The sequence below is a fragment of the Centropristis striata genome, chromosome 6 (genome assembly GCF_030273125.1).
Source record: "Centropristis striata isolate RG_2023a ecotype Rhode Island chromosome 6, C.striata_1.0, whole genome shotgun sequence".
NCBI classification, from domain to species: domain Eukaryota; kingdom Metazoa; phylum Chordata; class Actinopteri; order Perciformes; family Serranidae; genus Centropristis; species Centropristis striata.
The window spans coordinates 10,804,980-10,828,241 of NC_081522.1; the positions used below are offsets into that span (position 1 = coordinate 10,804,980).

General features: G+C 41.4%; 1 protein-coding gene and 1 pseudogene across 2 annotated transcripts; one reads left to right on the plus strand and one right to left on the minus strand.

Annotated features, from left to right (window-relative positions):
• Positions 1-339: 339 nt before the first annotated feature.
• LOC131973005 (tubulin alpha-8 chain-like) lies at positions 340-2,294 on the plus strand (annotated as a pseudogene).
• Positions 2,295-6,312: 4,018 nt separating this feature from the next.
• On the minus strand, positions 6,313-22,571 carry zmp:0000001167 (protein phosphatase 1 regulatory subunit 12A). Of its 2 annotated transcripts, XM_059334629.1 has the most exons (25): positions 22,261-22,571; positions 17,780-17,910; positions 17,459-17,577; positions 15,994-16,150; positions 15,710-15,854; positions 15,534-15,608; positions 15,333-15,412; positions 12,831-13,036; positions 12,590-12,699; positions 12,307-12,504; positions 12,072-12,154; positions 11,885-11,974; positions 11,609-11,710; positions 11,418-11,519; positions 11,240-11,330; positions 11,018-11,152; positions 10,823-10,925; positions 10,638-10,741; positions 10,478-10,537; positions 10,372-10,394; positions 10,208-10,262; positions 9,757-9,861; positions 8,535-8,585; positions 8,285-8,335; positions 6,313-6,888 (listed from the first exon to the last, which is right to left on the minus strand). In XM_059334629.1, the coding sequence occupies exons 1-25, from the start codon at positions 22,534-22,536 to the stop codon at positions 6,802-6,804; spliced, it is 2,739 nt and encodes a 912-aa protein (XP_059190612.1). In that variant the 5' UTR covers positions 22,537-22,571; the 3' UTR covers positions 6,313-6,801. The 2 variants fall into 2 exon arrangements, with proteins under 2 accessions (XP_059190612.1, XP_059190613.1); XM_059334630.1 differs by lacking the exon at positions 11,885-11,974.
• Positions 22,572-23,262: the final 691 nt, after the last annotated feature.

Sequence of the window (23,262 nt, forward strand, 5' to 3'; positions counted from 1 at the left end):
TAACAATCCACATAATAATTTGGGACAAAGACTTTCTATTCAGGGAGCAGAGCCTCCACAACAACAAATAGGAAATTCTTTTTAAAACCTACTTTTATAGGAGAGCTTATTCAACTTGAATTTACCTGAGTAGTAGTGTTGGGTGATATTACTGGACTATCACAATTTGGTTACTTCCATATCCATAAAACTCATGAAAACTTTCTTCTTATGATTTTTTTTCTTTTTAGTAAATATGCATTTACAGACCTCCTCCACCCTGCAATTGAATCCAGTTTTATCTTTTGGGCTGTTGTAAACATGTGTAATCTGAAGCATTTGAGTAAAAGAACTGGCTAAATGTTTGACTTTGACTTTTTTTCCTCTCCAGCTGGGTGTATCTCAGTGTATGTGGGTACGGCTGGTGTCCAGATTGTAAATGCCTGCTGGGAGCTCCACTTCCTGGAACATGGGATCCAGCCTGATGGACAGATGCTGCCCATCGAAGGAGGAGATTATTCCTTCAGCACCTACTTCAGTGAGACTGCAGCTGGAAACCATGTCCCCAGAGCTGTTTTGGTGAACCAGGAGCCCACTTTCATCGGTAAACTCATTATTAAATATAGTTGCTGTTTGATTTTGGTAAGCCAGACCCTTATAATTTTTTATCTAACTTATTTCCTCAGTGTGAATTGGGGCCTACCAGCAGCTGTTCCATCCTGAGCAGCTGATCACTGGCAAGGAGGATGCTGCCAACAACTACGCCCGTGGCAAAGAGATCATTGACCTGGTGCTGGACAGGATCCGCAAACTTCACAGCAGGAGGGGTATTTTAATAATGAAGCCAGGAGCCAGTGATTATTTATTAATCGCAATTACTAATGTATCAGGAAAGTGCAAACAGTACAGTGAATGCGTTATCGACTCAGGCTTAAATTAAGCAGTTCACCTTTGTGTCACCAGAGGGCACTAAATAATTTAAATGTTTTTTGATAAAGGTAATAAAGGTGCCAGCAATAGCTGTCATATTAGACTAAAAAAGATAAGATAAGATGCACCAATGGCCCTGAGTTAACAATGACACTATAAGTCATAGGTACATTTAAGCTTAATGTCAAATTTAGGTTAAATTGTGGCTTTGACTCTATCTTCTGTTTACTGTTCAGCATCTGGTCAGTGTGAAGAGGCCTTTGTTTTTGTTTTGTTTTTTATGTGAAGGACTTAAGACTTACTTAATATTACTGTGTTATACTAGTTAATATTTTTTTTTTCATCTCAAGTGATTCTCATCATCTAAACTGTGTTAAAGCATTCTGTCTCCAGGTGGACCACCGCCCTGGTCTTCAAGGATTCCTGGTTTTCCGTAGCTTTGGTGGTGGCGTCGGCTCTGGTTCTAACCTCCCTGCTGATGGAACGTTTGTCTGTAGACTATGGAAAGAAGTCCAAGCTGGAGTTCCCCATCTACCCAGCTCCCCAAGTGTCCTCAGCTGTGGTGGAGCCGTACAACGCCATCCTGACCACCCACACCACCCACACCACCCACACCACCCTGAGCGCTCTGACTGTGCCTTCATGGTGGATAACGAGGCCATCTACAATATCTGCCGCAGGAAACTGGATATTGAGCGTCCCACCTATACCAACCTGAACAGGGTTGAAAAAACCTCTGTTTTGATGGTGCTCTTAATGTTGATCTCACAAAGGTCCAGACAAACCTGGTGCCGTATCCACATATCCAGTTTCCTCTGACCACCTATGCCCCTATCATCTCTGCTGAAAAGGCTTATCATGAGCAGTTAACAATGTCAGAAATCACCAACATCTGCTTTGAGCCATCCAATCAGATGGTGAAATGTGACCCTCGCCACGGCAAATACATGGCCTGCTGCCTTTTGTACCGTGGTGATGTGGTGCCCAAAGATGTGAATGCTGCCATTGCCACCATTAAGACCAAGTGCACCATCCAGTTTATGGACTGGTGCCCCACTGGTTTAAGGTGGGCATCAACTACCAGCCTCCCACTGTCGTTCCTGGTGGAGACCTGGCCAAGGTCCAGAGGACCGTGTGCATGCTGAGCAACACCACTGCCATCGCAGAGGCCTGTATGGGTTTGATCTGATGTACGCTAAGTGGCTTTTGTTCACTGGTACGTGGGCGAAGGTATGGATGAGGGAGAGTTATCTGAGGCCAGACAGGACACGGCAGCTCTGGAGAAAGATTATGAGGAGGTTGGAGTTGAATTTGTTGAGGCTGAAGAAGAGGGTTTTAGAAAGAACATGAGGCCAAGTTTAACAGGACAGTTAGTCTCATTGTGATTTTAAATACATTCAAATTTTTGTGCTGTAAAATGCCAGTTTGGATATGTTCTGAACAAAATTCCTGAAATCTGTTTGTTCTCAAGTTCCTGTGATAGCTAGGGCCAGAAAAAAAAAACAAGAAGGGAAAGAAAGGGTTGAGGGATTTAAATAGGTCCTGGCTGTGATCTAAATAAAGTTCCTGTGGCATATGAACCTTCTCATCTGTAAGTTGAATCTTTATTACTTTGTTCTTTTGGGTGATGAATGAAAATCAGTAGTTGATTAATTAGTCTTTCAAAATCCAAAAATTTTGAATGTAGTCGTAGACATGATTTTAAACACCTGTATATCTGAGTGAGCGTAGCATGCCACACATGCATGTTTTGCAGAATGTCTACAGTACAGTCCATTTAAAATAAGAGTTATATTTTGTAGTTTACATAGTCACTTTATTTTTATTAAGACATACCTCACCAGATTCACATTGATTTCTGATTTGAGAACTTTTGATTTTTACAAAAAACTGGAAAATATAAACATGTTAGTCATGCCATGGTGCACAATCCCATAGCTACCATACCACTTTACTCAAATAAGTCTTTTTCCCCCCATTCCACTACACAGGAAAGGGCCTTTCTGACTCTGCCCGATTCCAATGCTTTTGTACTGAAACACCAGTTTGGTTACGTTCAGAATAAAACTTATGAAAATGTAAGTTTGGATTTTCCTAAGTTACATTTTCCACTGAAGGCATTCGAAAAGCTGAGACTAATTATGTTAGTCTATAATAATAAACATGCACATTCTAAAACTGTTTTTAGTGAGAAATGAAAATCCAGGCTATTTGATAGAAATTTGAGATAAACCTGCACAATAATGAATGCTGTTGGATATTCAGATTTCAACAATAATGCCTGATTTTAGTTTCTTCCATGACGAACAGTATTTTTTGGCAATCTTTTAAAGAAAACATACATTTCAGAGGGCTGACGTAGTACACCTAGAGATTAAAGTGTAACAACATCCTCCAGTGAGGATCCTTTGCTGCATGTCATTACTCTCTTTCCTCTAATTCCCTATCATTTAACTGCTATAGCTTTAAAATGAAGGCGTAAAATGTCCAAGAATTACTTTTCCAAAAAAATGAAGAACGCAAATTAACAGCTTGTTTGTGATCATTTCATTACATTAAACATAATGTCATGATATTATGACATTATGTCATGATCAGGTTTTTCATCATGGACATTACTTCTGAGCCTGTAAAACATCTGTATGATGTCTCTCTGGGAATGTGGAGTTTAAAAGATGATGGCTTTTCACAGGCAAGGAAGCTATAAGGGAAGACTTAGCTGCATTGTGGGAATTGTAGGATCAGGCATTTGTAAGACTTGATATATACTCGGGCCTAAAAGTCAGGATATCCCCTTCTCTGCAGCTTCAATTCTTTTTAAAGTCTGACTCAGAAGAGCAGAAACAATTTGAAGGACTTTTTTTAAACTGTTCATGAGTTCCTACAGTTTATGACAATGCAACACCAAATTGTCAACTACCCCTTTACAGGATATGCACCATGTAAGCCGAATATCAACTGAAATATTCTAACCACCACCTTTCAGGCGGGGAACTGAAGCTATTATTTATGCTGTCTGTAAATCCATCAAACTAACAAAATGAATAAATTAAATGATACGTGCTATATTCTGCATTGAGAGTCAGGCCTGCTGTGTGCTGGAGTCCCCTTGAAGCAGCTTGACATCTGACCTCAGTCTTTTTTAGGAGTCGTAAATCTGCACCCGTGTCATGAAAGTGGATTTACAAGCCTGTCAGGGCCATATGGAGATGTTATGCCATGTTTGATAAAGTAAGCACCTATCAGTGTGTGTGTGTGTGTGGTATTCCTCATTTGGTGAGAGTTTATTGAAGCTTTTTTTCAAGACATTTTGAACACCAATCTGGTCCCCGGGCTCTCTTCTCTTGCTAGAGAAAGGGACAACTCTGTATGTACTCAGGTAAACTCTGTCCATGGTTTGTAGAGCTTTTCAAGGGTAAAATTCAAGCATTTTAAGTTACCATAATCAAAGATTTCCAGATTCTCAAAGCCTTCATCATCACATCTTAAGTGTTACTATATTTTTTTGATTTACATAAATTATTGTGTGGATGAAACACCTGATCATTTTAAAAAGCAATCATTTTGCAAAGAGTATATTTTAATTCAAACAATTCCTAACTTTAAAAAATATAACTGCTAAAATTAAGGAATTTCCTATTTTTTAACATTTGGTTCTAACCTTCTCTCCAGAATATTCTGTATAATCCAATACAGTTTTTTTAACACATGGCTCTTGTGTGTGTGTGTGTGTACACGACATGGTATTTCTAATTTATTGTCAAATATTCTTGAAAACTATAGCTGTCAAAATTATAGTAATTTAGCAAGTTCATTTTTTCAGCCTCAGCTTCAGCTCAACTATTGCATGTCATCAGTTCCACCACTGGGTGGCGCTGAGGAGCTGTTTGTGCAGCATCTGGCATCATGCCGGGGGTCAGAGCCACAAACCCTGGGAAAAGCAGTGCTTTGTCCATATAAGGCTGCAATCCATCCGCTTCCCTCTTCCTCCCTAGCTCCCTTCCTCTGTCTTTCTCAGACCTGAGGGATATTTACAGAGAGAGCGCCTCGGCCAGCCTGCCCTTCCTTATTAGGAGCTCAGCTTGTTGTCAGTACTTCTACCCTGCAGGACAGTGGTCCATCTCTCTGCTCTCAGATGAGACAAACAGATGGATGACTGGTGTTAACTGCACTTTAGAGCAAATGGACGGCAGCTAAAAGACAACGAGGCTCTCACAGCTTTTTACCCAGACGTCTACTGAGCTCCCGTCCAGCATAATGACACTCACTTCTATCATGTCAGTCATGATGTACTGTCCACCTGGGAGCAGCAGCAGATGAATGTAACAGTCCAAACATACTGTAAATACATCTGTATTGCCCTGTTTCTTCTGTTATGCTCACTGAGTTGCAGCTGTTCTGTTCGTCTTTTTTTGCTCCCCAGTGATGAAGGACATCTGGCTACCAGAGAACAGAACAACTGTACGCAGGGATGACACAAGATGAGTGAAACAGCAAAAAAGGAGGTGACAACAAATCTCAAAAGTGAGAGATTTGATGACTCTATCAGTCACAACACTGGATTCATTGTGGTGGATGGGAACAAAATCCTTGTCAAAGACTCAATAACACACAATATATTACTTGAAACAATATTTTTGTGGGTAAAAATTCTCTCAGTTTACATAATAAGAAGGCAGTTGCTACAAACACTTTTTTTTATTAGGGTGCAGACATCCATTCAATATATTAGAAAACCAACATGTGAAGAAAGGCTACATGGAGTTTTACTTCAAAGGGTATCATCAAGACTAATATTTATACACATATAATATACATAACCATGCTCCCTTGCACGAGAGTTGACGATGAAGAACTATGAAAATAATGTCTTTATCAATGGTAATAATTAAAACCATCCATATCGTGATAGGCTTTGACAGAACAGCATTTCTTTTTTATTTTATAATTGTGCAATGACCTTTGACCTTCAGTTATGGGTAACTTTTCCCCCCACTTGCTAGGTGAGAGGGTGCTGCTCTGAAATTAGTTGGAGGACGGGCAAAGCATCGCACATCTATTATTGCTTTGCAGAGAGTAAAGTGCTGTGGTCGACTGACCCGGTTCTGCGGTCATTTTTAAGAGCATGGAGTGTGTCTGTGGTCACAAAAATAATAAAAAATGTTTGTGGGGAAGTGCATAGGTGGAGAGGTAGGTGGGTTCAAACACTTGCATGTGGAAACAAAACAACCCAACAGAGTTTCGTGGACTTCCCCGTGTTGCCAGGACGGTGTTGAATTTAAAGACAGAGCCTGAATGTTGTTGTTTTTTAAAGAAATACACCAAAACCTTTACTGCTGGACAACACGTTAGATTTAAGTGGGGTAAATTCGTGAATGTGTGACGTGAGTGTGTTCACAAAAAAAATAAATACTAAGTGGGAGCTTTAAGGCCCAAGCTGCCTTGTGCGCTCGTGGAATGTGCATGGAGGAAGTATGTGATGCACGCATAGGAATGTGTGTGCACGTTAATGTTCCCCTGATGCACAGTCGTAGTCGATGTTTTTTGTGTGTTGCACCAGCCGTGGGTTTTCTGGCCGTTGTCGAGTCTCATGTTGCTACTGTGGGAGCCACTGACCATCGCCGCAGGCCTCCATGCCAGAGGTCTTCCTGTGACAAACGGGCAGTAAGGCACACAAAAGCCGCTCCAGCTGTTCAGAGAGGCATCACAGTCCAAGTCAAGCTGTGGTGTTCATGTACATAGGACATTCTGCTGCTTCTCTCCCCTCTCTCTCTCTCTCTCTTTGGCACTGGGAGGAATGTGTAGAAGCAGGGAGGGAGGGAGGGAGGGATGGATGGATGGATGAAGGGGGGTGGTGGGCGTTCCCTGCTCTTTGTGTCTTTCTCTCCTCGTCTATTTGGAGAGTTTGCTGATGACACGGATCAGTGCTCCATTTTCATCTTTAAGACGCTGGTTGTCTGCTCTCAGGTCGACCAGAACCTAAAGGCAAAAATTTAGTTTGATGATTTTATTGTTTTCAAGTTACTGAATTCTGAGGTACTGGATGTTAGCATTATATATTAAAGTCAGTTTTCACAGAAGACATTGGCCAGGCGACCAGCAGAGACAGAAGTTAGTTCTAGTCAGAGCCAAACTAACTGTTTACACTTGTTTCCAGTCTTTATGTTAAGCTAAGCTAAGCTAAGTTAACTGCCTGCTGGTGGTAGATTTATAATTAATTGAAGACATGTGTCAGACTTTTCATTAACCAGGGTTCTCACACTTTCTTAAACATCATATTCAAGGAGTTTTCAAGGACTTTGCAGGCCAAATTCTCACAAATTTAAGGACCAAACACAGCATCATTTTCAGGGTTTACAGAAGCTCACAGACAACCATGAAAAAGAGAGAGGCTGTGGGAGACACATGCAAATAGCAGAACGTAGTCTATTTATTATATAATATATCCATTCTTGCACAAATAAATGTATGAATTCAAGCACTTTCAACATCCATTTTTGACCCTTTTACAAAACCTTTCTAGGTCTTCGTTTTCCCCTCAAATTCACAAACCTACGGATTTCAAGGACCTTTGGGAACTTAACTCTTGGCAAGATGTCAAATAAACATTTTCTCCTAAGCATTGAACTATTCCTTTAAAGGTCCTGTATTGTAAAAAAAAAACAGAGATTCCCTGTTTTCTTTAATTATAAAGCAGTTCAGGTGCTATATGATACTATGAAAATATGAAAATTCTCAAAAAAATATGGTTTTAAACGAGCCATAAGGACTTGTAGGATTGGGATGTCACATATATTATAATAGGCAAAAAGTACGGCTGCAGTGCCATTTACAGTCATTTCCCAGCTGCAGAGATGCCAAAAGCACAGGAGTTGGAGACCTGGAAACGCTGACCAATCAGAGCAGACTGCGCTTTTTTGGGAGGGGTTTAAAGAAACAGGCGCTAAAACTGAGCATTTCAGACAGAGGGTGAGAAAAGGTAAATTCATGGAGCCAGTAGGAGAAAAAAATGTTTCTTTTTACACTAAGGCTTGTAAACATCTTCCTTTACAAACCCAAAAATACAAATATGAACTTGAAAACAAGTGTTATATGTTCCCTTTAAAGAAAAGGACTTCCCTATTCATTCTGTATGAAATATGTGCAGATATCAGATGGGTTTGAGGTAGTCGTTAGGTAGGCAAACAGAAACATTCATTATAGGGAAAAACAACAAAATGAATCACACAGAACAGAAAATAATAACCACACCTCCTGAGGTTAACAGAGGGTTTACTGTATAAACTCATCACTGCTGTCTGCACAAGCTAAAGCCAAGCTAATCAAGCAGAAGCATGCAAAGTGTCTGTGGCCACGATAACACTCGTCTCCTCACCTTTAGCTCCTCCTCCAGCTCTGCCATTCGCCGCTCCAACATCCTCCGGTCCTGACGGCAGGGGAACGTGGGGGGGAGAGTGGGGGGGGCAGAGAGGAGGTGATGTAAAGAAGTAGAAAAAACCAAAAGGTGAGTGAAAAAGGTGAAAATGTGGAGGGGAGAGAGGAGAGAGTGTCATCAGACAGCAGGGGTGGCAGTAGTGAGGCAGATGAAGCTAAGACAAGTATCACCATCAGCAGGGATTCATTACCTTTCTCTCCAGATCCAGCAAGGCTGAACAGTCAGTGAAGCGCTCCTGTCTCTGTTGGATACGATAAATCAATAACATTAACATCATCAACATAACAGCAGATTACATGATCACTACAAGGCCTGTGTGCTGAAAGATAGTATGGATATAAAGGTTACAAAACGTCTTGATAAGGATTCCTGTGTGCAACTGTGGCATGAGCAGTCATAAAGTTAACAACGTCTGTTCCACAGCATTATTTATGTTAGCTAACATTAGCTAGCATTAGCCACCACCAGCTACTAGTCATACCAGACCAAGTAAGGCTGTGAAGGCAGAACTCCTGCGAGCGAGGATGCACTGCTAATTGATTCAACTTTTCATTTATAGGAGGATGACTGAGTTACTTCTTCTTTCCACATTTCCACTTTAATATCACACATAAGTCTAGAACACTTTCCATGTGAATTAAAGGCAATTTATGGGAAAGTAACAGGAATAAAATGGAATACAGAAGTAATTTGCTCAAGCTGTGTTAAGTATGTTATATACAAATAGAAACAAACCTTTTATGTTATCATAAGCAGACATTCATTTACCAAATAAATCCATTCATTTGTCACACACATACAATCTGAAATGTGTCATGTGGTGAGTTAGCTTTCTAGCAAGTTAAGTTAATTAATAGGGAAATGTACTTTGAGCCAGCAGTGTGGGCTGTGTGCAAAGTTAGGGTTTACTGGTGTGCTGCTGAGGGCAGTAAATTGTTACAGTTAAATGAAATTACATGCTTTTATGGGAAAGATGCAATTAGATGGAGTTGCTTTTTAAGTGCATTTCTCTCAACTTTAATATTAAATTGGGCAAAAATTTAAAAAATCTGAGAAATGGAAATTTTTCCAACCCTTTGTAACCCTTATAACACAAAAAATATTTAACCAAGATCCAAATCTTGACCCAACTAACACAAAGAAAGAGATGTTTGTGTTGTTTCTGTCTTCAAAAACAGCAGTTGTGATAAACAGACTGAAGTTTGAGTGACAACTACCCAAACTCAACACAGAAACAGCAATAATAGTCTATACTGGCCACAATTGTAGAACCAGTCAATGACCAGTTTTATGCTTTCTTTCTGTTTTGCATAGAGAAGATTAATAATAATAATAACAATAATAATAATAATAATAATAATAATAATAATGATAATAAAAATAATAATAATAATTTATGTCTGTGTCGTCACCTGTGTGGCCTTTTCAAGGTCCAATCTGGTCTGGCTGATGACCCTCTGGGTGTCCTGCAGCTGAGACTGGAGCTGACTGTTTTCTCTGGAGACCTCCTCGAACAACTGACACACAAGAACACAAACGTTAGTGAATAACTGGAACAAACAAGAAAACACGATTTTCTGACCTCATTATTGGTTCTATTTGTTGACCTTCTTTCTCTTGATTGATTGATTTCTTTTTTTTATTTTGGCACAGCAGTTTATAATACACAGCACTAATCAGGACCACTGGGATTTACACACAGCCAGCCAGTCCTCAATTTGTGAAAAATGACCTCTCTTCCTTTTCTGTAGTGTTTTTTTTTGTCAATAGGCATCCATAAAATTTAGAGATGACACCCTTTTTTGAATAATTTTGGAAGGCATTGAAAAATATTCTCAGTACTGGATCGTCAACTCTGCTGACCTTTTTAAAATCCTTGGAGTCAGAGTCTCCTCCCTGTGTGCAGTCGTTACAGGACCTGAGTAGACAAGCAGAGGTCAGAGGTCAGAGACACAGCTATCACTGAGACTGTGCTGACAGAATGAAGAAAGAGGGAAAATCAATCAGGTCAAAGGCTGAATTCATACCTGGAACTCAAGTGTCGGTCTGTCTGTAAACAGAGAGGACAGGCGAACAGGTTATTTCAGCTGTCTGAGGTAACAGTCCACTGACAACACAAATAAACAAACACACCTGTGGATCCAGCCCACTGCCTGAGAACTCTTCCTCTCCACTGGGATCATTGTCATCACTCTGCAGATGACAACGCAACGTGTTCTTATAAAACACTAAAGACAATTTACAACTTGATTTGTTGTTTCAATCCAGATAAAAAGCTGTTAGTGGTGTTTACCTCCCCAGTCCTCTGTGCCTTCCTTCGGGCCCGTGCTTGTCTCCTCTCCCTGCGCTCCCTAGCCCATCGCTCCGTCTCACTCTCCCCTGTGCTGGCCTCAACATCTGGAAAGAAGCCAGAGAACAGTTGTTTAAGAGCAAATCGCACCACATTGTCAAGCTTTTGTTAGAAGTGGTGATGCGTACCTCTCCTTTCAGACGTCTGAGGCCGTGGAGTGCCGGCTGGCTGTGTGAGGCCCAGCAAGTCAGACTTCTGCAGACTGGCAATACGAGACCTCCAGCTCACTTCCTGTAAACACAGTATCCCCCGCTTTGTGATGTCACATGATGTTATATAAGAGCAGCCAACACAGGCCTATAACTCAGATATATGGCTCTCACCCCCTCCTCTCCCTTCTTCGCTTTAGCCTCCTTCTCTTTCGCCTCTTTCTCCTTCTCTTCCTCCTCCTTCTTTTCCCTCCCTTTGTTGTCCTTCATCGTCTTCTCTGCCTCCTGCAGATCTGTTAGAGTCACCCCCTTGATGTGAAAAAGAGGAAACACCGTCTCATGTAGGGATGTAACAACAACAGAAATTTATTAGGCAATACCAGGTGATGTTTGTACCTGAGTGGAGCGGCGGGACTGCCGTGCATGTCTGGAGCGAGCCTTCCTCTGTGCCTCGGCCTCCTCGTCCCGCACTGGTGTCAGGTAAGATCTACACAAGTCACACACTTTTAGATTAGACACAGCACCATCAGGCCCACAATTTTAGAAAAATCCACACATTAGAGCCTCGACTTACTTGCGCCTCTGCTTGGCCTCCTGTTCGCCTGTGGTCGTGCTGCGAGAGCTGGAGGTGGTGACCGCAGACTGATCCTTCTTTTCTGTCTGTTCCTGAGTAGGTCTTAGGCAGAAAGATAAGAACCAATTATCAGATCTTTCACGCAAATGAGGAAAATTAATAATTGGAAAAATTGTATAAAATTGAAATACCTCTGGGCCGAGACACTATTAAGGCGGCTGAGTCCAGCAGAGCTTGTTCCTGTGCTGGCTGAGGTCACAGTGGGGTCATCCAGTCTCTTTCCATAAGATGAGCTAGAAACAAGACAAAGCCCATTGGAAACACAAAGACATCTTTCACAGCCACACACACACAAATTAGTATTCACTGCTGGGGGATTGTAACAAGCTGTGACACAGCAAAAACAAAATCACACACAAACAGTAGAGCAAACAAATACACAATAGGCAGTGAGCAGCGTGACTGACCTGTGAAGCAAAGAGGGAGTGGAACTAGTGAAATCATTCCCTGATTGACTATGAAGGCGCCGGGTGTAAGAGGAGCTACGACTTAGCCAACTGAGAGAGAGACAGGGTGACAAGGGCACATATGCAGTGACTCAGAAAAACAGATACTGGTTTCACAAGCGCAGAAGCACATGAGAGCACGGCCCACCTGTTGGAGTTGTCAGGGCTGCTGTCTGGAATACTGAAGAGTCTTCGTGTCGGGATGGGCGGTACGCGAGCGAGCCTCGGCTCCTGAGAACGAGGGGTGAGGTCGGTTCGTCAGTTTCTTATGTGACTCAGTGAAAAAGAAGCCTTTATGTGGAGTCACATTAGTTTTATAAAAACAAAAGCTGGTTTCATGGGTGTATAAATCGTTGGATCATGTGAGCGGCTGCGGTGGGTACCTTGGTCTCGGCCTCGGAGCTGAGGCGAGGGCTGGAGGCGGAGCGGGTCATACCCAGGACAGTCTCTGGAGGTCTGCTGGGGTCCTGGCTGGTGTCAGACAGTCCGGCTGAGCCCAGAGTGACCGAGCTGCCAGCCTTCCTCAGAGACGTCCTCCAGGAGCCCGGGGCCTCGGGGGCTGGGGGTTTGCCTGGGTCCTGCTGCAGAGACAACACAAGTCAGGTTCTGCATGGTTCAGTATGATGCAGCTAAAACACACACTTGATGTTCTCTATATAATGTAACCTTTTTCACTTGGCTTGCAGCAGTACTCGCTGACATGGAGGTAGGAAGCAGGCTGGTGGTGTTGCGTTTGTTGTTCAAGTTGTTTATGATCTCTCGGTTTTTGGCTTTTTCTGCAACAGTGCAAAGGTCAGCAAAAATAAATCACTGGTACAATCATAGAACTCAATTTATAAGATTGTTTGTTCTTAAATGCAACTTCTCTTTCAAATATTATAATCAATCACAACACAGATTCTCTTACCCGACTCTGCATCACTCTCCGATTCACTCTCCTCCTCCGAGCTGGAGCTGCTGGAGGCCTTCCCCTGGCTCTGAGGCTGGCTCTGACCCGTCTGGCCTTCTTCCTCCTCGTCCTCGGCCGGGCTGCTCTGCAGGGCAGGAGGTGGGTGCTTCTCACGCTCATGGAGGCAGATCTTCTCTTTACTGCTCATACGAGAGATAGAAGTCCTGCAGGGGCGGGGCCAAGGTGGGGTGGAACAACAGGTGGCATGCAGGGAGCTGATCAGTGGGGGCAATCATTCCACGTGCAGCCAATTCGAGCAAGCATGCGCAGATTAACACATTGGTGGGTGGAACAGTGGGTCAAATTCTGTGATGCCATGTGTGTCGATGCCGTCTAATCACTAGATCACCATTTAGCATGATGGAACTTTAACCTAGAGCCCGACTGATAAGGGATTATTGAGGCCGATATTGTATTGACCTTTATAGTAAAGTTTTTAGCTTGAAGGAAGATAGACCCATTATATGTGGATGGAGCATAATTTTTTTTCTTCTAATTTTTCACCACTTTGCAAAGGCAACCAGATGGCTACTTTCTCAAACATAAACCTTTATAAAATAATATTTAACATCATTATTATACATTATAGAAACAACATATTAATTAAATTGTCATCCAATTATATAAATGATAACTGGGAAAAAATTGAATAAATAGGAATAAAATAAATAGCTTAATAAACATCATCACTGTTGAGTGTCAGTCAATTGCTGACTATTTAGAAAATGAATAGCTAACATTTCCAAATCACACTAATATGCCGCTACATATATTGTTTAAAAAAGTTTTGATAATGGCACATATCGGACAGCATATACACCGATATGCCTTTGATATTAGTCAACCGATATATCTGTCGGGCTCTACTTCAGCCTAAAGCAACTACAAGGAGTTTCTCACTGGTTGTGCAACAGTCAATATTTAATACTGATGCCTCAATATGACATAAGCAAATGAGCCCATCAGCAACGCAAGATTTAAAGTGATTTTAAACAAAACGATTTATGGCACCCAGACCAGAAGAGCCTATGTTTATGTTAGCCAGCTAACAAATAAAAAAAGCATGAGCGAAAAATGTAACAGACGGAGAGAATTGTGGGATTTTAAACTGATCTTCAATTGACCTTTTTCCTCCTCTACAGGTTTGTAATTTGGTGTGTAATTTATGTTGGTGAATACAAAAAGTTTACTCTGTTTCACCATCGTCATATTAGAGTTATTAATCTTACATTGCCTCATTCAGGATTCCTACATCTTTTACAAAGTCAAATTCAAGCATTTTTCAAGCATTTTAAGCCAGCATAAGTTACATTTACCGCAGCTATTTACAAAGTAGATGCTATTGTGCTATAAACAACCAAAATGAAAAAAACAACAACATCGTTTTCAAGTGCTCATCGCTATGCATCCTGCAAACAGGTGCGTTTAAAATATATAATAAAATACTATTAAAAATAAGTTGCATCTTTCTTTAACCCGCTTCCAAAACAAATGTAGGCGCTGGCCAGAGCAAGATCTTCACAGCACGAGGCGGTGGTGCTCATGGGAACACTAATGCTTCTGACTACAGCGGTCGCCAACTACAAAGCTCCTTGTAGTTGCTTTGGACACTTATCTTTTATAATCTGTGCTCTATATGTGATAATGCAAACTTTACACAAGGACGCAGAGATAAAATAGCAACAGAGCATTCACACAAATGTGTGTCCCAACCACATGCTGTACAGTATGTATATAGATAAGTCGTGCTTTGTACTAATTACATAGTGTACTACTTCGGCTTTCAGTATGTAAGAAATTAACTTATATTGTGGTTAACATTCTGAACTACTGCCGGTATAAAATTTGAAAACTTAACGTGAGCAACGCTTGTATAACTTTATTGATTTGTCAGTTATTTAATTGTCTTGGTAATTTAAAATGAATAATGAAGATTGCATTAGATTTTTCAGATGATTCACTAATTATTATTTGATGTTTTTTCCTAATGCATGTTTAATTTTATTTTACCTTTAACTCCCCCCCCCCCTCAAATTTCCCTCCTTTTAGCATCATTCTTTGTGTTGGCAGAGATGTTTTAGTGAGTTTGTTCTTGTTCTCCCTCTCTGTCGCACCATGGGACAAAACTATCCACTAAAACCACACTGGATTTGAGGTATTTTAGAGTGTATATAATATATATTTTTTATTTCCCCAATGTGTACGCATGATTATTGCAAACAGTGACATTTAGTATGAAACTGGGACGGAGAATGTCGCTGCCTGCTACATCTATCCAGTATGATGTCAGTGGATAGAAGCAACAAGGTTGAAAGGAATGCTGGGACTGTTAACATCATACCTGCATGCAAACTACTGGTACTGGGTTTACTGGGATTCAGCTGAGGAACAGCGTAGCGTGTGCCCACATACACACACACAACCACATGCCCACACACCAACCAACACACTGGCACTGACCTGCGTGTGCGAACTGGTACCATGGAGATTTGCGGGCTGGTCTCAATAACAGGAGTCTGTTTCTCTTTCTCGCTGCGTAACTGAAGAGGAATATAAACACACATAAACACAGAGAACATTTGCCGCTGTAACACTATCAATCATATCAGGTTTATCTAACTGAGTGAGATAGTTGCGCAGCCTCTGTGGAGGCGGACTCACAGCGTTCTGCTTCTTCTGCAGCTCCTCCAGAGTGTCCACCAGGTTCTCATCTGCAACATCTAGAGGTGTTTGGCCCTACAAGGACATCCACAGTGCATCGTCAGTCACGCCACAAATAAAGGCTTCATTTTACATAACAGTTTACGCAGAGGAAAGGTTGTTTCTCTCGTGCTCACCACGTTGTTGACGGCACCCATATCGCACATGTTGTCGGCCAGCAGGGAGCACACCTCCTCCTGCCCCCAGTGAGCTCCTGCATGCAGGGGCGTCCACCCGTCGATGTCCCTGCTGTCCACGTCCACCCCACACTGTAACAGCACCCTGACGAGAGCACGGAAACAAACAGAAGCTGAAGAATATCCAGGAGGAGAGGCTGTGAGTGAAAAGCTGCGATACCAAATTAAGACAAAAGCTAACAAGCTGTCATTGCGCTCTCATGTGTGTGTAGACTGATTCTCACTTCAGGACTTCGATGTAGCCTTTGGCAGCGGCAACGTGCAGAGCGGTTGCCTTGGTGTTCGGGTGAGGTGTGAGGGTGCCACTTCCTGCCTGCACTGCCATGGCGTCCTGGAGCATGATCCTCTCTTCCTCCTTCCTGGCCTTGTCCACGTCTATCGCTGTGAAGCACACGTGAATACACACAAACACAAAAATCAGATATCAGACCTTTGAAGACTGAAATGTCACCTGTCAGTTTGATCTACTGACATCTTATATTTGCCATCCTTGATTTCAGTTGCATGATGTATTTCAGCAATGTGTGCATTTGACAGTGATAAAGATATAAGCCTGGAGCCTCAGTACACTTCAGTACTGTGAAGGTCACAGAACATTTGGTGCAGTTTCTTGCCTATTTTTGTCTTCTCTGAGCGAGACATGTGCTCTGAACGTGACCGCTTGTAAAAACAGGAGGAAAATGCAAAGCAGGTTTTGAGGCTAAACATTTATGAGAATGATTTTGGAGTTTTTTAGCTTCACCTGAGGAATAAACAGCCATTTGCAAATAATAATCTGATACTTCATGTACATAATGTGGACATACTGTGTGTTTCAAAGACTTTTTTGTATAAAAAAAAAAAAAAAAAAAAAAGCATCTAAACGTCTCTTTAATTACTTACTGTATAATAATGAAACTTCTGTTCCACAATGAAAAGACTTGGAGCACTGGCCCATTACAACACATTATTGTGATATATTTTTTGACAGTATGGCATGTTGTCACTGGAAGTTGTACAAATTTTGGTTGGAAATGTCTAAATATAGCAAAATAAATGTTGTTCTATAAATAACTGATAAGAATACTGTAACTATTACAAGTGCAAATCATGGAGCCGTGAAAAACAAACAAACACAAAAGGCAGTAACAGGTTGTCAGAATTTAACCCTCTGAACCCCACAAGTAGCTGAAAAGCAAAACATTTATCATAGCCTGAAACTTTAAAGACCTAAATTATTGTAGGATTTTCACATGTTCGCTGGTCCTTGAAAGAAAGAATCATGTGAGAAAAACGCTTCCATCAGGAAACATAACCAAATCTGAGCTTGAAATAGTGACGTTTCATAAAAATAACTTTTTTATACATGTCTTGTGTAAAGATAAACCGTTTCCATGAACCAGATCATATCATGTTATCTCACATTTTTAGCTATAAAAAGTTACCCCTTTCATGTATTAAAAGTCAGTAAACATTAAAACATTTCCATGACAATGTCCTTGAGCCCAAGGTGGCATGTTCTTCTCGCTCTCTCCAGAACTTAAAGATATTCAGTGTTTGATGATATAACAGCAAATATATCACATCTGAGAAGCAAAACCAGCAGATATTTGGCAACCTTTTGATTGAATAATGACATAAATGATTAATTCTGATAATAGCAGAATTATTGTCTAAAGTCGGACTTGGTGTAAATGTTTGTATCCTTACCTTGTTTTTTGATTTCTCCCTTGAGAAGTCTCTCCATGGCGTCTTCTGTGGCCACGTCCAGAGGAAGCTCTCCTTCACTGTTCACCGCCCCGACACGCGCACCGTGCTCTATCAGGTATCTAAAAAAAAAAAAAACAGTAAGTATACAGCGACATATATTATATTTCTTTAATGTATAAACACTCACATCAGCATTGTTTGTACAAAGGAATATACATAATATGCATGATCATAACATTTTAATAGTGACTCAACTGTGGTGTAAACACTTTGGGTATTTAAGTGAAATGGCAGTGATGTGTCAGTGTGATCGACACTCACTTTGCAATCTGGATGAAGCCGCAGGAAGCTGCAGCGTGCAGAGGAGTCCAGCCCTCGTTGTCCCCTCTGTTGACGTCACTCCCGCTCTCCACCAGAAACTGCACCATCTCAGCATTTTCATCAATGCAGGCCTGCCAGAGGACACACAGCCACATGATGGATTGCTATTCAAGTGTTTATTGTTGGTCGTTTATTATGAGAATCCCCACTACGCACATTAAAAACAACAGAAACCAGACAGCACACGTCAGCCCGACTCCAGTTTCAGTACAGTAAAGAAGATCTTCACTTTATTTTGGTTTGTTGTGAAAGTCAAAACTGTAGACATTTCCAAAATCCATTAAAATCATCTAAAGCACTGGGGCTAAAACAATGACTACTGTGTCTACTTGTAATGACTTTCTGTTAAGTGGGCCGCTAAAAGCCCTCAAGTACTTTCCAAAACAGTCATTTTGTGGCGTGAGAGAAACACAGCGCATCTATTTAGCTGCTTTTCCTGAAGCGCAGTCAAGCTGAGATCTCAATGTGATCCGAAACAAGTCCCGAGATGAATCCCATGAGAACCTCATGAGATTATGTTATGATATGTTGTATGTAGAAAAAACTCAGAGGGTAGGATCTGTGAATGCTTCTTTTTTCAAGTAATCAGTTTTTATACTGCAAAAAAACCTCTGGTTATTAAATAAATCATTATTACATTTCCTGGACAAAAAGAGTTAAGACAGAACAAGACATATCTCTGCACAAAGGAAGCTGGTTTGCAGAAAAAGAAAAGACTATAATAACATTCCAACAGTGATCTTTTTTTTGTTTTACTTTAAAAAAAAAAAAAAGGAACTAAGAGTTTTACTCTTGAATTAACACCAAAATGACTTCAAAAAGATACTTTTTAAGAGCCAAAAGTAATGTTATCATATTGTTCATTTTAATCCATAGATATATGATGGAAATTATACATGTAAACAGCCAAAGCAGCAAATTGTCAAATTTGTGAAGCTAAAAACAGAGGATAAAACCGGAGAATATAAGCTTCTAAATGACTTTAACAATTGAAAAAATAGTTGAAAGATTATATGATAATTTTTGTTTGTTCACAAATGTATTTACCACTCATTCCTGCACTGAGCACACAGGTACTTTATTTATTCATTGAAGAAAATAAGGGTTTTAGGAATAAATTATAGACAGAAGCAAGAAAAAGAGTGTCCAGCCATGTTAGCAGCTCTGTGAGGCTATACTTAAACACAGTGGTGCTTTGAGCTAAATGCTAACATGCCAACATGTTCCCAGCGACAATGCTGATGTTAGGCAGTTACAGTGTTTACCATGTTAACAACCTCAGTTCAGTATGGTAAGCACTTAACACAAAGTACAGCTGAGACTGATGGGAATGTCAATAGTTTGCAGGTATTTGGTCATGGGACAAACTCAACGAGCTACAGGTGGGACGAGATAAAAAGTCCAAAGTTATTTTTATCATCCTGGAGGGACTTTGAATAACAAATTTAATAACAATCCATCCAATAGTTGTTGAGACATTTCAGTCAAAGCCACAAATTTAAATGTCATGGCGGTGCTAAAGGAAACGTCATAGAATCACCAAAGTCGGGATTATTTATCCTCTTTCAACTATAAATGTATGTGCAATATGTCATGACAATCCATCAAATGGTTGTCGAGATATTTCGACTGAAGAAAGAGTGGGAGTTACCAACATTGCCATCCATGGACTCATGCGGTTAACATGGCTAAAAATAGTTTGCAGTCTCAACCAGCAAGGAGCTCTAAAACAGAGAGAAATTAACTGGAATGTTAATAACAAAAATATTATTGGTTCGAAGATGAATCTGTACTGGTGTAAAAAAAGAAAAAGAAAAGGCAGGCAGGCACATAACTTACTATTATCTTTCACTGGGTTAAACCTTCATGTTTTCTTAATTTCCCACTGTATTATTAACAGGGAATAATGTTCTATGTTAGATTTCATCACAAACAGCTGATGAGATGACACCTCCTCAGAACAAGACTGCCTCCCCCTGATGTGACAGTCTCCAAGCCATTCATTATCATCAGTTACTCTTTGGCGTGTAAATCGCAGGTTTAATATTAGATTGACTCACTGGACAACGATACGATATTTGCAGATATCACAAAGTCTGCCGCGTTACAACTTCGATTCAGTTCGATTCATGGGCCATCGATCGATATGAGATACCATCTACCCATTTAAAACAACTTAATAAATTCATATCAACTCACAAAAGAACTAAAAAAATATGATATTAGTATTGTATTTCTGAGATCTTCCAGATATTTAAATGAAAAACAATCCATTCTTAAAATGGATCTTCTGTTCCCTATAAAGTGCCACATTTAATTTATGTGCAAATGTTTTATGGGTTAAGTTAAAGAGCCTGTGATGATCTTTCAATTTTGAACATTGGCCATTCCCAAGATAGGTTCTATCTGTCTGCTCAGGATACTTCCCCAAACAAAACGGAGATTGTCAAAATAAAAGCTGATGTTAAAGACTGTGATATGCATCAATGTTGGGGCATTGGATCGATGAAGTTGGATCGGTCACCAATGAATCGATATATCGATGTTTTTCTCACCTCTAGTTACTCTGCAGGATGTCCCAGCAGCAAGTGTCTGTAGTCTCAGAACCGTGTCCATAGTCTTAAGCCACATAAGAGGCTTTGCTTTTGGCTAAATCAACTAATCACAAAGCTGCTACAAGTCTCCACCCTCCTTCATAATATAAGATAATTAGTCAGGTAGTATGGTGGGAATAAGGTGGTCACTTTAAGAGCCTGACATGAGGCTCGTAGTACAAAGAAGAGCCAGAAGCTTGCAAGTCAAAAGCAGCGTTGACTGGCAGCAGAGGGGGATCCCTCCGAACAAGTGGGTGCTCCAAGCTGAATGAATGAACAGAGGGCACTTCTCGCGCCCTCTGCGTTACGAGGGTGCACACACAGCCTCCCAGCAGACTCCTTCACTGGGTCATCAAGTGACTCATTGTGGAGGTCGCCTTTGACAACAGCAGCTTGTGCTGTTTGAGGAATGTTTTCCATTTCTTCATCCGAAATCCCTAAAGTCCCCACCATGGGGAATTGGCAAGGGGGAAGGAGAACGAGAGACAGAGAGAAGAGGAGGAGGAGGGGGGCAAAGGAGAGAGAAAGCATAGTGGAGAAGACAGAAAGGCTTTGGATAGAGAGGATGGAAAGTTTGGAGAGTGTGGGCCTATATTTAATTCAGGTTGCCAGGGAACCGATGAGCAACAGGGGAGAAGGGGATGGCGGGGAGGAGAGGGACCACATTGGGTGACAGTCCAACATGTGGATCAACCAAAGGAGGGGACATTCACCCAACATCCAGGCAGGAACATGCTCACTTAGTCATCTGAACCGGTCATGGGAAGGCAACTTCATCAAATACACACAATTGGCTTAAATTAGGGGGAAAGCACCAATCATCTCCAGGCATGACATCACTGCAGCTGAACCACAATTCAGCTCCAGCGAGCAGGAAAATTAAAAGCACAACATCTTTTTATGTTGACAGGCTTGCCTAGATATCAGAGTTAAATTCATGTGACGGTGAGCTGAATGCACGCAAAGACAGAGGCAGAGCAATGTGTTTATGGCACGCGGTATCATAAAAGCAGAGGAAATACTGCATCAACGAAAGGCCTGTGTGACAGTGATGTTGTCCAGACTGCTCCTCTGTGTTATGACTGAAGTGAAGGGGAGGGAGGGACCTGAAGCTGAGCAGCATTAAGACATGCTCATAAGGAGTTCAGCCAATTTGGACCATGCAAAAGCAACAATCTGCAAACTTAGATTAAAAACAGAAGGTTCGTTCATGCTTTCTGATTCTGCCTCGTTGTTAGTGGTAGTCCACAGGCTTCCATTTTGCTTTCTTCCTTGGGGAAAAACACTAAAGACTTGTTGATCAGATGATGATAATCACCCACTATTTTACTGAGACCCCACCAGTGACTGTGTGAGTGCACTTTAACGTCTAAAAACGACCCCACAGACTCCGAGGAGAGCGGATTTTTACTCTCTGCTGCTCACTTCTCCCCCCATATGCACTGTGTGAAAAGCCTAAAAGTTACTAAACACAACAGTAGGGATGGCCCAGCCTTTCAACAGGCGAATAATACACAGGCCAGAAGTGCTGCTGCTGGGACATTAAAACAATATATCTGTATATCTATCTAGAGATGATAAAGTGATGGGATAAGTTTAAGATACAGTTTTGTGTCAAAAGCAACGACACTTTTTAGATTAACTGTTTCGCTTTTACCACTCACTAACTCCACGATAAGTTATATTGGTGCTTCTTCGCTGTGAGGATCACTAACAGATAAACCGTTGGTCGGTGAGCGACAGTTAGCAGCAACTCAACGGTTAACTCATTTAACACGTAAATCAAACGGGCCGTTAACGGTTAGGGAGTAACGTTAACCGTCCTACCTGATGAAGCGCTGTCAGTCCGTCTATGTTGGCGTGGTTGATGTCAGCTCCCTGCCGGAGCAGCGCTGCCACCTCCTCCCGGTCTCCGGCGGAGCAAGCGGCCATAAACACGGCTCCTTGGGCGAACCGGACTTTCGCCCGCCGCGTCCCGGAGCCGCCCGAAGTTTCCCGGGTTTCCGACCCCGTACGATCCGTCTCCGAGCCCAGCCATCGCTGCAGCTGATCCTGCCGTCGCTGTTTGGCAGCTTCGGACCGGGAATGGTCAGTGGCCGCCATCTTCCCTGGTCTGTCCCGGACAGATTCAGCTCATGGTACGAGGAGAAGCGGAGAGACTGGTTTGGATGGAGCCTGCCCCGGGCTGTGCCCCCTGGTGGAGACACGCTGGAACCGGAGCCATGAACTTCACTGCCAACTTCTGACTGAGTGGCAGTCCTGTGCTGCATTCAAGAGCTACTCGGAAAGTCATAAGTCAGTGGGAGGGACAGTGTATTTTCATCATAATACTGCATCGACAACTTCTTTTCTTTTCTTTTATTTATATATATATATATATATATATATATATATATATATATATATATATTTCCAGTAGGCTACTCTAGTAATAGAAAAATTACCAATAGCTTGAGATTTTAGAATATTACTCTCGATTTAACTTCATGTTTTCAAATAGCTTTAACAGCAATTTATTTTTGAATATATACTGGACCTTGGTGAGAATCAGAATAACGCCGTTTTCTTTAGTAGTGTCACAAAATTTCAAAAATGTTGTTTTTGTAGCTGACTTGTTTGATGCCAAGATTCCCTGAGTTTATCAAGGACACCATGTTAAACAGCTTTCGCAGCAGACCATCACTGATAAGACAGTGTGTGATGAGTGTTGTTATGATTTGTGAGCAGTATGGCTGCAGGGGATTCCCGATATGCGCCTCTAGTAATGACAGTACGGTACGGTGACTGTTGATTGACTGTCTCTAGTTCATACCTTTTGTTAAAGTGCCA